This window comes from Phocoena phocoena, chromosome 4 (assembly GCF_963924675.1).
Source record: "Phocoena phocoena chromosome 4, mPhoPho1.1, whole genome shotgun sequence".
Classification (NCBI taxonomy): Eukaryota; Metazoa; Chordata; class Mammalia; order Artiodactyla; family Phocoenidae; genus Phocoena; species Phocoena phocoena.
This window is the reverse complement of record NC_089222.1, coordinates 90,026,728-90,038,495: the sequence shown is the minus strand read 5'-3', so window position 1 is coordinate 90,038,495 and position 11,768 is coordinate 90,026,728. Positions and strand designations below refer to the sequence as shown.

Genomic DNA, 11,768 nt, shown 5'->3' with positions numbered 1-11,768 from the left:
CGTCTGCTCCCTTAGGGCTGGGAGTCTTTGGAGAGATGGCCACTTCCACTTTTGGCAGTTCACAGGCTTTTCTTTATGCAACCCTGTAAGCAGGAAGCATGGAGAGTGCAGTGGCCCAGAGTTCAGCTGTCAAATAGCACCGTGGAGTTGATTTGTAGTCACTTCTCTATCATTAATTATATTCATAGCTGTACCCTTTTTACTGGTATTGTGATCTCACTGCAGACTTTTCATTAATACTTTATTCCTAAAAAGCAAATGAAATGTTTTAGAATCAAGACGAAATATCAAATTGCATTCTTGAAAATAACCAAGAAACCCACTCCTGGAATGCCAATAAAATTGCCCTTGGGACTTTCCTGGTGGTCCAGTGGTTAGGACTCAGTTCTTTCACTACTATAGCCCCAGGTTCAATCCCTGGTCAGGGAACTAAGATCCCGCAGCTTGAGCTCCCCCCAACCCCATCCCACTTGAGGCTTCTATCCTCTGCCAGCTGCCCTAGATCCCTGGTGTTCAGTCATCATGACGCCAAAGGTGGGTCCCCAGCAGGCCAACAGAGAGCACGGGATGAAGCCCAGGATGATTCCTGGACAATTACAGGGTGAGGAGATGGATTCCTGGGAGCCAAGTCTGGGCTGCTCCAAGCCCCTCTATTCAGAGGGATGGGCTTCTCTCCATCCTCCTCCTCTGCAGGCCCCTCTTCCAAGCTAAGCCCGGAAACACACGTGGCCCAATTTAACAGAAAACACATGGCAATCCCCTCCAAGCATCCTACTGCTCCCCTTCTCCATTCGTATCTTTCAGAAAATACCTCCAATTGTAGCCTCTATTTCTCTCCTCCCCTTATTCAACCACCCCCAAATTATCTATATTCTTTATTGCTTTGAATCCCTTATCTTTTCCAAGCAAGTATGTTATCTCTACCTCCTTTCTAAGACAATTTCCCCATGCAAATTCTCCCCACTGACTTCATATTTCAGGTTTTCTCCTTGTTTCTTTTGTCTCCTTTAACATGTCCCTAAAACACTGCTGTTCCTTGAAGCTCTGTCCTCAACCCAATGCAACTCTTCTCCTTATCAGTGTTCAAGTAATTACTGAAAAACTATCTAGAAGCCAGGTTTTTCTTACTTCCTGCTTTCCATCTAGACAATTCTTCCCTTAAATTAAGAAACCTCTTCTTTGATACCAGTCATCACATGGTGATACAGTCGTTTACGTACCAGTCATCCCCCTTAGACTGTAGGCCACCTAAAAGAAGGGTTTTTTTTGCTAGTCATTATTTCTGTGTAGTGCGTATACTGAGACTATAGTAACTATACAATTGGTTACTGCTCCAAAATTATGGGTCTCCAGGTAGAAGCATTATGCCTTGACATAAAAATGCCCTTTCTCCTAGGAAGACACTTACTCAAGTAAAACTTTTTGTGAAAATCTTTATTGACAAATTGTGCTTGAAATACAGGACTAATTAAGATGAATATGTATCTCCTTTTTCCCCCAACTAAAACCCAGATGCCCACTTTTAGTGTGTAGAAGGGTACCATGTGGTTACCTGTGCACACACTCAGGGCACAGCATGTTGTCCTCCAGGTGTGGGGGAGGGAGATTGCCCGCAGGAGGCAAGAAGAGCGCAGACACCCTCCTTCGTTTTTCAGGCACCCAAGCCTGTCCGGCATGAAATTGTAAATGAACCCAGCCCTCTGTGTTAGCAGGGAGACCTCTCCCGTGAACCACACACCACCAGACCCCTAGGAAGGAAAGAGAGGTTCAGTACGAGCACAGCAAGACCAAAGTCTAAACTTTGAGTTTGCATCATGGCCTTTGATGCTACTGTCTTCCTCAAGTGCCAGCTCCCAGATATGAACCCTGAAACCTAACTTACTCTACCCTGTTCCCCTTTAGAAAATAATGCAAAAACAGTTCCTGTTAAATATTTTAAAAGAAACAAAAAATACATCTGGATGTGTAGAGACAAGTGGGTAGATGACAGTGTGGCTGGGAGGGTGGCAAAGCTTTTCCTCTGCCCGTCTTAGGTTTTCACCTGGGACTCTAACAAAAAGACTAACAAGGGAAAAACAGTTGATGAATTCAGGCAGTGCACAGAGCGCAGGAAAAACGCAAACACTAGCTCAAAATGGCAGCTTGGAATTCCATCTTATGTAACATCTTTGACAAAGAACAATACATTTGCAAAGAAATGACAGGACAAAGGGAAGCAGTTTTAGGCTCCCAAGGGTGGCAAACAGTGGGAAGGTAAATATATGGGAGGAAACTAATGGATGAGGTTTCTTTGCTGGTTGCTCTGGTGCCCACTCTCAGTGGATAAGTCTGTCTCCAGCAAAAGGAGAATAGATAATCCTGCCTTAGGCCGAAAAGGGAGAGCTTTTTTGGGGTTGCTGCTTTTTGATTGCCTTCAGCTCAAGATTTTTATGGCAAAGAGGAATATTTTGGGGTGACGTTCTGGTTTCCTTCAATAGAAAGACTAAACCAGAGTGGTCTGGGAAGGCCCTCATAAAATAAGTTCAGAGGTCTCAACTTTTTTTTTTTTTTTTTAAGCGACATCAGTGGTTTAATGGATGGGGGATCTTACATGTCTGAAGCAAGATCCTGGAGCAACACCCCACTATGTGCAACAGACAGTGGACAGGGCCTGGCCCCAGGCTTTGCTCCCAAGGGGAGGAGGAGGTTACCAGTTATAGGGGGACAGGGGTCTCAACAGGCATTGTAATGTGCTAACCAGTTCATGGTCTTAATTTTATCTCCTGTAACTCTCACAATAACATCATGAGGTAGGTCTTATTATTAACCTACATCACCACGAGCAAACTGAAAACTAGATTAAATAACAGTTAATGCCACTTACTTGACAGATGCTAGAAGATCCAAGGCTTTAGCTCAGGCAGTTGATTTTAGAGACTGCTTTTACTTTTAATTCTTTAAAGGAGGCGAAAAGAAATGAAGCCAGATTTCTATCCCCTTCTGATGACCTCGTTAATTTAGATCACCGGTTCTCAAAATGTGGTTCCCCAGATTAGCCGTGCCTGGGAGATTGTTAGAAATGTAAATTCCTAGGGCCTACCCAGACCTGAACCAGAAAAAATGTGTGGGTGGGACCCAGGAATCACCAGGTCTTCAGATGATTTTGATAACACCCTGAATTTAATCAGCGGTTAATATCAATTAAACTTATTTTCCCACCTGAACCAGAAGCAGTTCTTACTAATGAGCTTACCACAGGTCTCTTGTGATTGCACCGACTCCATCTTCATGGCCCTGGCTGTCATTCTGCTCCAAGAAGCAAACACAGTTCCTGGGTCAGAGGCAGAAGTCGATACAACTTCCTGAAGAGTAGAATCTCCTTCAAGGGCAGGAGCTCCTTCAAGGGCAGGTGCTCCCTCCTCAGGAGCAGCAGCCACTTCAGAAGACATCTTTTCATCAGAACATTCCAGAGGTAGTTCCCCCTTGTTCATCTTTGATTTTCTTCTCGCTAGTGATAGGATCCTGGCCTCCTCGGCTGTGGCAGGAATGTTCTACATAGAGGGTTTAAAAGATTAAAGACAATTCTTCTACTCACCTTTTTTTTTTTTTTTTTTTTTTTTTTTTTTTTTTTTTTTTTTTTTTTTTGCAGTACGCGGGCCTCTCACTGTTGTGGCCTCTCCTGTTATGAAGCACAGGCTCCGGATGTGCAGGCTCAACGGCCATGGCTCACGGGCCCAGCCGCTCTGCAGCATGTGGGATCTTCCCGGACCGGGGCACGAACCTGTGTCCCCTGCATCGGCAGGCGGACTCTCAACCACTGCGCCACCAGGGAAGCCCTCTACTCACCTTTTAACGCTAAAATAGGTGATTAGGATGAGAATAACTAAACCTTCGACTTGGCCAAATTCCCTACAAATTACTCACTTTTTGATGAGGGTAGGCATGTTCACAGAGTCGTTTATATCCGTCTAGTTTCTAAGACAAGAGAAAAATGAGTTAATAATAAAACTGAGGCTCGCAGTCTTCCTCCCAAGAGCATCAACTCCTACCCTGGGCACTCACCGGGCCTTTGGTGCTTAGTTTCAACTGCTGGCACCAAGCGCGCACAACATCCCTGTGAATCAGATTGACAGGCGGCAGTATAGAAGGTAAAGGAGGAATTGGCATCGTCTTCTTCTGAGGTTTCACACTGTCACAACATTGTGGCATTTTTCGTGGACAACAAGCTGAAGGAGAATGAGATAAAATTAGCAATAATTAACTTTTGTGTAGCCTTTTAAAATGTCAAAAGTACAATCACTTTTAGTTCTTATAGTCTAATCCCCACTGTAAAATTAAATGACTTGCCAAAGACCACGTAACCTTCAAGGGATAGAACCTCAAAACTAAAACTGACAATATTTCTGAATCCCTCAGTATTTTTACCTCCTAAAACTCCCCACTACTCACGCACACTTGCTCTTTTGTGAGAGCTCTAAACCACAGACCCTGAGGAGGTTGACCTAGAGATTGCACTTCCAATGCAGGGAATGATAGAAGTTTTAGACCTGAGGTCATAACTACTAGGCCATGCCTTGCCCTCTCACCACAAAAAACAAAATAAGCCACCCAGAAATGCTACACAATGACTAATACCCATAATTCTGGCAGCCCACCCCACTAGGGCAGCACTCTGGTCTCCTGCTGCACCTCACACGCTCTCACCATTCAGGAAAGACTGACGTTAATAGTCACTAGGTTTGACTGAGCGCCCATTCAGTCAGATGAAGTGTAGGCTGTTTACCTAATTATTCTGTGTAAATTACAACTGACCCTCCACCCTGACCTCAATCCAACTCAGCAAGGTAGCTACTTTCCTCATATTTTTAAGACAGGAAGTAGAGTTTCAAGGATGGGATTTTGAATTTATAGGTCTCTGTCCCCAGATCATTGCACATTAAGATCCTTAACTCCCAGAATCTAGAGTAGGTAAAATAATGATCACAACCAGGAGGTGAGATTTAAACTAGGCTTCGAAGGAAGTGTAGGATTTGCAGAATACAGGACTGAAATTTCTTCCCTACTTTTTCAGAAAAATCCCTGTCTTCTCGAACCCAGGGAAATAGGATTTGAGGAACTGTAGATCTCTTACCTCTGTTATTTTTTATAGATCTTTTTCTTTTGGTCCTCTTTGCCACGTTTTCTAGTATATCTGGCTTACCAGAAGCCCCCTGTCCCTCTTCGGTATCTACTGATGTACGTTTGAAGTTGCAGCTCATATATTCTTCCTCTGTCTTCTTTGTGGAGTTGCACTGGGGTTAGAGGAACCAGAAAGTCACTCCTCTGGGCGTCCAACCCACCACATACACTATATGACTTATGACACCTCACATCCAAGGTACCAAGATAATCATTGAACTCCACTGGCAACATGGGTTCTCTTCTGGGTATCATCTTAATACTCAGGTTTATTTATAAGAAAGGGAGGCAGTGATAGAGAAGTGGAAGGCCAATCTGAAAGTATGAGAAAAGGGGAATTCCCTGGCGGTCCAGTGGTTAGGACTCAGCACTTTCACTGCAAGGGCCAGGGTTCAGTCCCTGGTTGGGGAATTAAGATCCCACAAGCCTCGGCGGCAAGGTCCAAAAATGTACGAGAAAAGACAGAAAAAAAAAATTTTATATGTATATATATATATATATATATATATATATATATATAAACAAAAGTCATAGAAGAAATTAGCCTCTGCTTTGGATAAAGCCCTTACATCACCCACAATATCAATTATCCCTCACCTGGAAGGTTTTTTTTCCCCTCTTTCCCCATTCCCCACCTCCCTCCCGTTTACCTCTTCCAGATAAACCTTTCCCATACTATTGCCCCAAGCTACTGCCACAAAACTACTTTCCTTTCCAACCTAGTTACTTTGCCTGAAAGGATATCACTCAGCTCCACACATACCACCTTCCCTTATATTCATGTTCTTAAACCCTTAATCCGCTTTCAGAATCTCACTTCAAGTGTTAGTTCAGATGGTGACTTTTCTCCACTTTATAGACCAGTACAAAATCTACTGCACCATTGCCACATTCCTACCACTTGTCAGTTGCAGTTTTACATTTGCTTGTGTGATTTGACCCATGACTGTTACTCCATTTAATTATAAACTCCCCAAGGGTAGAATTCCTTTCCCTCTGGTTGTAGGCACTCAATAAATATTGGTTAATTCAAAAGAAACAAGAGAACAGTGAGAATAAAGCTGTTTGATACAAAGAAACAACATTTTTTGAGCCTATAGTTTCTATCAGGCATTGTTCCACACCACAGACTCCTTATTTTCCTTCTTTTAATCCCCACAGCAATCCAGCAACAATCTATTATTTTGTTTTTCAGATGCAGAAGCTGAGGCTCAGAGGTTACATAACTAAGGGCACACAGGTAGACACTTGCGATAGAAATTAAACCCCAAGTCAATATTAAATCCCAGATTTGCTTCCAAATCTAATTCCTATCACCTCCAAGAAGGGAGTACAAATTACATTTTTACATCTCTATAGCAGGTTTACATTCATATTCAAATCTCACATTGGCATAACACTTACACGAAGTGCACTTTGTACCTCACTCACTCTGGGGCCTCCCAAAAGTCTTAGTTAAAATTGGGAGGGCAAAAAATGACCTAGCTCTAGGAAAGAGACCCGGAGAGCGGTCAGGCTGCACTGGCAGAGGGATTCAATTTTTCTCAACAAAGCCCCACAGCCTGTCTGACTTTAGTTGCTGTCCTCAGTGTTCCTCAATACGTCTGGTTTCCCATTGTTCCTTGGCCCTAACAACCCTAAGAAAAGATGAATCCAGATGCAGCAATTTTGGTCTTGAACCTGTGTCTGTAGAAGCGAAATTAAAGGATCTGGTCCAGTATACCAGGGAGCAATTATATCCAGGAACTTGATTTTTTTTTTCAACAAGTGAAGGGAAGGAAATTCTAAGGGACCTTCTTTTCTCCTCAAAAGAGGGAGTAAGTGTGCCCAAGAGAAAGAGAAACACGAAGATTGACAAAGACAGACAAAAGCAAACCCGTGCAGATTGTACTTACCTCCTTGTTCTTTGCACTCTCCATGATCAGAAATCTCCAGCTTGATAAAACTCTCCTTACTTCTGAAATGGCCCCTGGCCCAAGGTTGCTCTTTTAAAGGCTCCTCCTTCTTCCGGGGCCGGTAAGCACTTTTCCTTTTCTCCTCCCCTCTGTTCCTTCCCCCACAACCCGTGAAAGCTAAGCTTGCACACTTTCTTATTCATGAGTGACTATTGTATGAATGAATACATAATAACATTCCGGGCCCTTTCCTGTGAGTTTTTTTAACATTATTACGCAGGGTGTGGTTCCGGAGACATTGGGAAGTTGAAAATTCCTTCAGAAAAATTCCAAGGGAAAAAGAAAAGTTGCTAGAGACTTCTGAAGGGGATGTGTGACAGGATTTAATGATGAAACTTGTGGAAACAACAGAATTCTGGGCCAAACCAGTGGCTTGAAGAAAGCAAAACTGTTTTCTTGTACCATATACGTTTCATTTCTTAAGCAAGTTACTCAACTTATTAAAACTTCAGTTTTCCATCAGTACTAATAATAACTAGAACCTTCCCATCTGCCAACAACTAACAATAATAGTTTTAAAAGTCCATTGAGGGGGCTTCCCTGGTGGCTCAGTGGTTGAGAATCTGCCTATTAATGCAGGGGACACGGGTTCGAGCCCTGGTGAGAATCCCACATGCCACGGAGCAACTAGGCCCATGAGCTACAACTACTGAGCCTGCGTGTCTGGAGCCTGTGCTCCGCAACAAGAGAGGCCACGATAGTGAGAGGCCCGCGACCGTGATGAAGAGTGGCCCCCGCTTGCCACGACTAGAGAAAGCCCTCACACAGAAATGAAGACCCAACACAGCCATAAATTAATTAATTAATTAATTAATTAATTAATTCCTACCCCCAATATCTTAAAAAAAAAAAAAAGTCCATTGAGGGACTTCCCTGGTGGCTCAGTGGTTGAGAATCTACCTGCCAATGTAGCGGACACGGGTTTGAGCCCTAGTTTGGGAAGACGCCACATGCTGTGGAACAACTAAGTCCGTGCACCACAACTACTGAGACCATGCACCACAACTACTGAAGCCTGCATGCCTAGAGCCCTAGCTCCACAACAAGCGAAGCCACCACAATGAGAAGCCTGCGCACCGCAACGAAGCCTAGCTCCCGCTCACTGCAACTAGAGAAAGCCTGTGCACAGCAATGAAGACCCAACACAGCCAAAAATAAAATTTTTTTTAAAGTCCATTGAGTATTTGTTTTGTACTAATTCTGGGTTTAAAGGTTCACAGCTATTATTATTATTATTATCACTATTAATTTCTTTTCTTGGCCACGTCACACGGCTTGCAAGATCTTAGTTCCCCGACCAGGGATCAAACCCATGCCCCCTGCAGTGGAAGCATGGAGTCTTAACCACTGGACCACCAGGAAGTCCCACACAGCCATTGTTTTATTGTTCTCCAGTTCATAGATGACAAAAGTGTGTATAAGATTGTGTGGGTAACTTGCTTGACACAGTAAGTGAAAGAACCAGAAATCAAGTTTAGGTTTGGCTGATTCAGGTATTTCATTGAATCATCTTCCTTTTCGCAGTGTAATTGAAGGTAACATTACTGAGTTCTAAATTAAGAGATACCTAATCCTGGGCAAGATATAAGCCGTGATTTGTATGTTAATAGATGGGAGTGTGTGTTGAGATTATAATTTAGAAATTCTTAGGCCAACCGCTATTTGGAGAAACACAATTCTAAAAGAATTGCACCTGGAATTCCCCAGTGGTCCAGTGATTAAGACGCAGGCTTTCACTGCCGTGTTCCCTGGTTCGATACCCGGTCAGGGAACTAAGATCCCACAAGCTGCACGGCATGGCCAAAAAATAAAAATAAAGACAGAAAAAAAGAATTGCACCAACCATTCAAAAAAAAATGGGTTAAATAATGTCCTATATATTCAATATAAAGAGGATTAGTATAATTTAAAATATGTGAGCATAATTAATACTACTGAGTTATTGAATGAAGTAAAAATCCAAATATCTTTTTATCTTATATATACACATGTATTACCCAAACAAATGTAAACGATTCAATTATGACCCTTGAAAAGGAGGAAAATTTCCTACATTTGGCAGCCTGCAACAGGGGTTTAGACTTCATGGAGGAAGTCAAGAAAGTAGCAGATCTGAAGGACCAGGTGAGCTACCTAACTGAACAGAGGAAGGTGGGGAGGGATCAGCCCCGCTCTGTTCTGAGGGAGAGGAGGACAGTGTAAACTGAGTCTGGATAGTTTGGCCTTTTGATCTGTAGGCTAAGAGCAATGGAAAGCTATTGAAAAGTTCAAGGTGGCAGTGGGGATGGGATGGGGGTGAGTGAACTCTGATGAGCGTACTTTAAAGGTCTCTCAGCTGCAGTGAGGAGAAGAGTGGAGATGAATCAGCACAGACACCGGAAGATGAGCTAGGAAGCCACTGAGGCATTTTTAGGCCTGTGAAAACTTGTGAGTGGGTGGTGATGTAGAGTTGTGGTTAAGAAAACAGACTCCAGGGACTTCCCTGGCGGTCCAGTGGTTAAGACTCTGTGCTCCCAGTGCAGGGGGCACAGGTTCGATTCCTGGTTGGGGAACTAAAAAAGAGCAGACTCCAAAGCCAGACTGCATTTGAACCTCGACCTCTCCTCTTCTAGCTGTGTGACCTTGGCCAAGTTATTTAACACCTCTAGGTCTTTCCCTTTCTTCACTTGCAAAATGGGGGTGATGAAAATGATACCCCTTGCTCAAAGGGTTGTGGGAGAGTGGAGTGGGCTCTCACATGTTCCAATATATGGTGTCTGGCACAGCACGTGTTGGATCAGTGTTAAATGTTTCTATTATTAGCATGTTGGAAAGGAAGACAGATTTGAGAGATATGGGGGTATTTCTGCCAGGTTTTCTTTTGTCTTTGTTTTTACATGTATTTTCTCTTCCCCCCAAATTTTGATTGAATAAAATGAGCTGAGTTAATGAGGCCTATAGTTGTTTGCCTGGAGGCAATGATGTTTAAAAAGCCATTAATCTGCATTTACACTAGATGAAACAGGATTATATCATACATAACCACCATTTCATATTTGATGGGATAAAGAGATTTTGTGGGAGGTGTGACTGTGGAGGCTGGTTGGAGAATTTGCCTGAATCTTTCTGCACTGTGTATTCCTAGAAGTGCTGTGTCCAAAGTTAGGCTTATTTAAAATTTATGCATAACTCAATTCATATGCAGAGCGATTTTACCAGTTTAAAAGTGTATGAGAACCCCTCTTTCTCCATATCCAAGAGACTGGTACTTTTACAAGTACACTGGAACTTGACACACCTAATTTATGACAATGTACCTTTTAAATAGTATCTCTTATAGTGGGAAATTATTGCTCTTTATTAGGTTATTTTATTTTAAGAAACAGGTCAGTCATTTAGAAGTAAATCTAAACAGTAAAGTAGGCCATCAGCTTTGTTAATAACTTTGGTTTAAAAAGGGAAAAGTTGGAGGTAGCTGATAGAGCTGATAATGAAATAAAAAAAAAAACCTGTGTCTTTATAAACTATCTCTCTCCCAACTTCCCTCCTCCCTTTCTGCCTTCCTTTCTTTGTGTCTTAGGCACTAGTAACAAAAAGGTGGTTTTTGTCCTTAATTTCTTCACAGTAGAAGAAGTTCCAAAAATGTGAACAAACCTAATGGTGTGAATTATATACCTAGTTTTCTTTGGACTCTACTTTAAAGAACAGGACGCATTGTGCTAATCAGGGCAGATTTACCATGAAACTACTAAAGTTTAAGCTTTGAGTACTTGACTTTCACTGTCCCATCCCAAGTTACTGTGAGGGCTCTAGCAATTGTACATTCATAATTTTATATTCTTTTTCTTAAAAAGGGAACTCCGAAGTTGTATAAGCTTCAGACTTTATAGATCTGTCCCAGTGATTATACATAAATACTGAAATGTTTGCGTAAAACAATAACATTCCTTGACAATCTCACCTAATATGTTCTCCTTTTTCTTCCCCTCTCTCCTCCCAATTAACTGCTCCAGGAGAATCATTACTCAATTATTAGGTTTCTAGCTTCTGATCTTCCTGTATGTGCTAAGTGCCAAAGTAATTGTGTGTCCTAGGGCCATTATCAGCCCTTATGAAATTTAGTATACATCTGAAACCGATAACACTTTGGAGCTGACAAATTGCAAAAAAGTATCCACTCAAGTGGACCAGTTAGAAAAAAGTTGCCACTTTCTCCAGGCTGATGCAGCTGTGAGTGAGGCCACAAGGATTGACAAGAGGCTCCTGAGCTTTATTCCAGCTTCAATTCACATCCTTTCTCTGGAGCTTCCATGTGGAGACCACTACTTGAACTATTACCACGGCAGTTCTGTGTGCCTGGTTTATTTCAAATATGTTATTGAGGACATCTTCAAAAGCTTTTTTTTTTTTTTTTTTTTTTTTTTGCGGTACGCGGGCCTCTCACTGCTGTGGCCTCTCCCGTTGCGGAGCACAGGCTCTGGACGTGCAGGATCAGCGGCCATGGCTCATGGGCCCAGCCGCTTCACGGCATGTGGGATCTTCCCGGACCGGGGCACGAACCCGCGTCCCCTGCATCGGCAGGCGGACTCTCAACCACTGCGCCACCAGGGAAGCCCAATTCAAAAGCTTTTTGAAGCCAAAATAAATTATATCTATCAACACTCCAGGAGATTCATC

General features: G+C 42.7%; 1 protein-coding gene across 1 annotated transcript; it reads right to left on the bottom strand.

The window, feature by feature from the left end:
• Positions 1–216: 216 nt before the first annotated feature.
• DPPA4 (developmental pluripotency associated 4) lies at positions 217–7,076 on the bottom strand. Its single transcript, XM_065876712.1, has 7 exons — positions 7,053–7,076; positions 5,111–5,270; positions 4,042–4,205; positions 3,904–3,954; positions 3,233–3,530; positions 1,553–1,748; positions 217–247 (listed from the first exon to the last, which is right to left on the bottom strand). The coding sequence occupies exons 1-7, from the start codon at positions 7,074–7,076 to the stop codon at positions 217–219; spliced, it is 924 nt and encodes a 307-aa protein (XP_065732784.1).
• Between the last annotated feature and the right edge of the window lie 4,692 nt (positions 7,077–11,768).

What these genes read in the sequence shown, in the direction of transcription:
- DPPA4 (XM_065876712.1), bottom strand. Translation starts at nt 7,076, where the DNA reads ATGGAGAGTGCAAAGAACAAGGAG. An exon ending in AACTAAGCACCAAAGGCCCG is followed by an intron (nt 3,955 to 4,041) that starts GTGAGTGCCCAG and finishes CTCTTGTCTTAG; the next exon opens with AAACTAGACGGATATAAACG. An exon ending in TGCCCTGAGTGTGTGCACAG is followed by an intron (nt 248 to 1,552) that starts GTAACCACATGG and finishes TTTGCTTTTTAG; the next exon opens with GAATAAAGTATTAATGAAAA.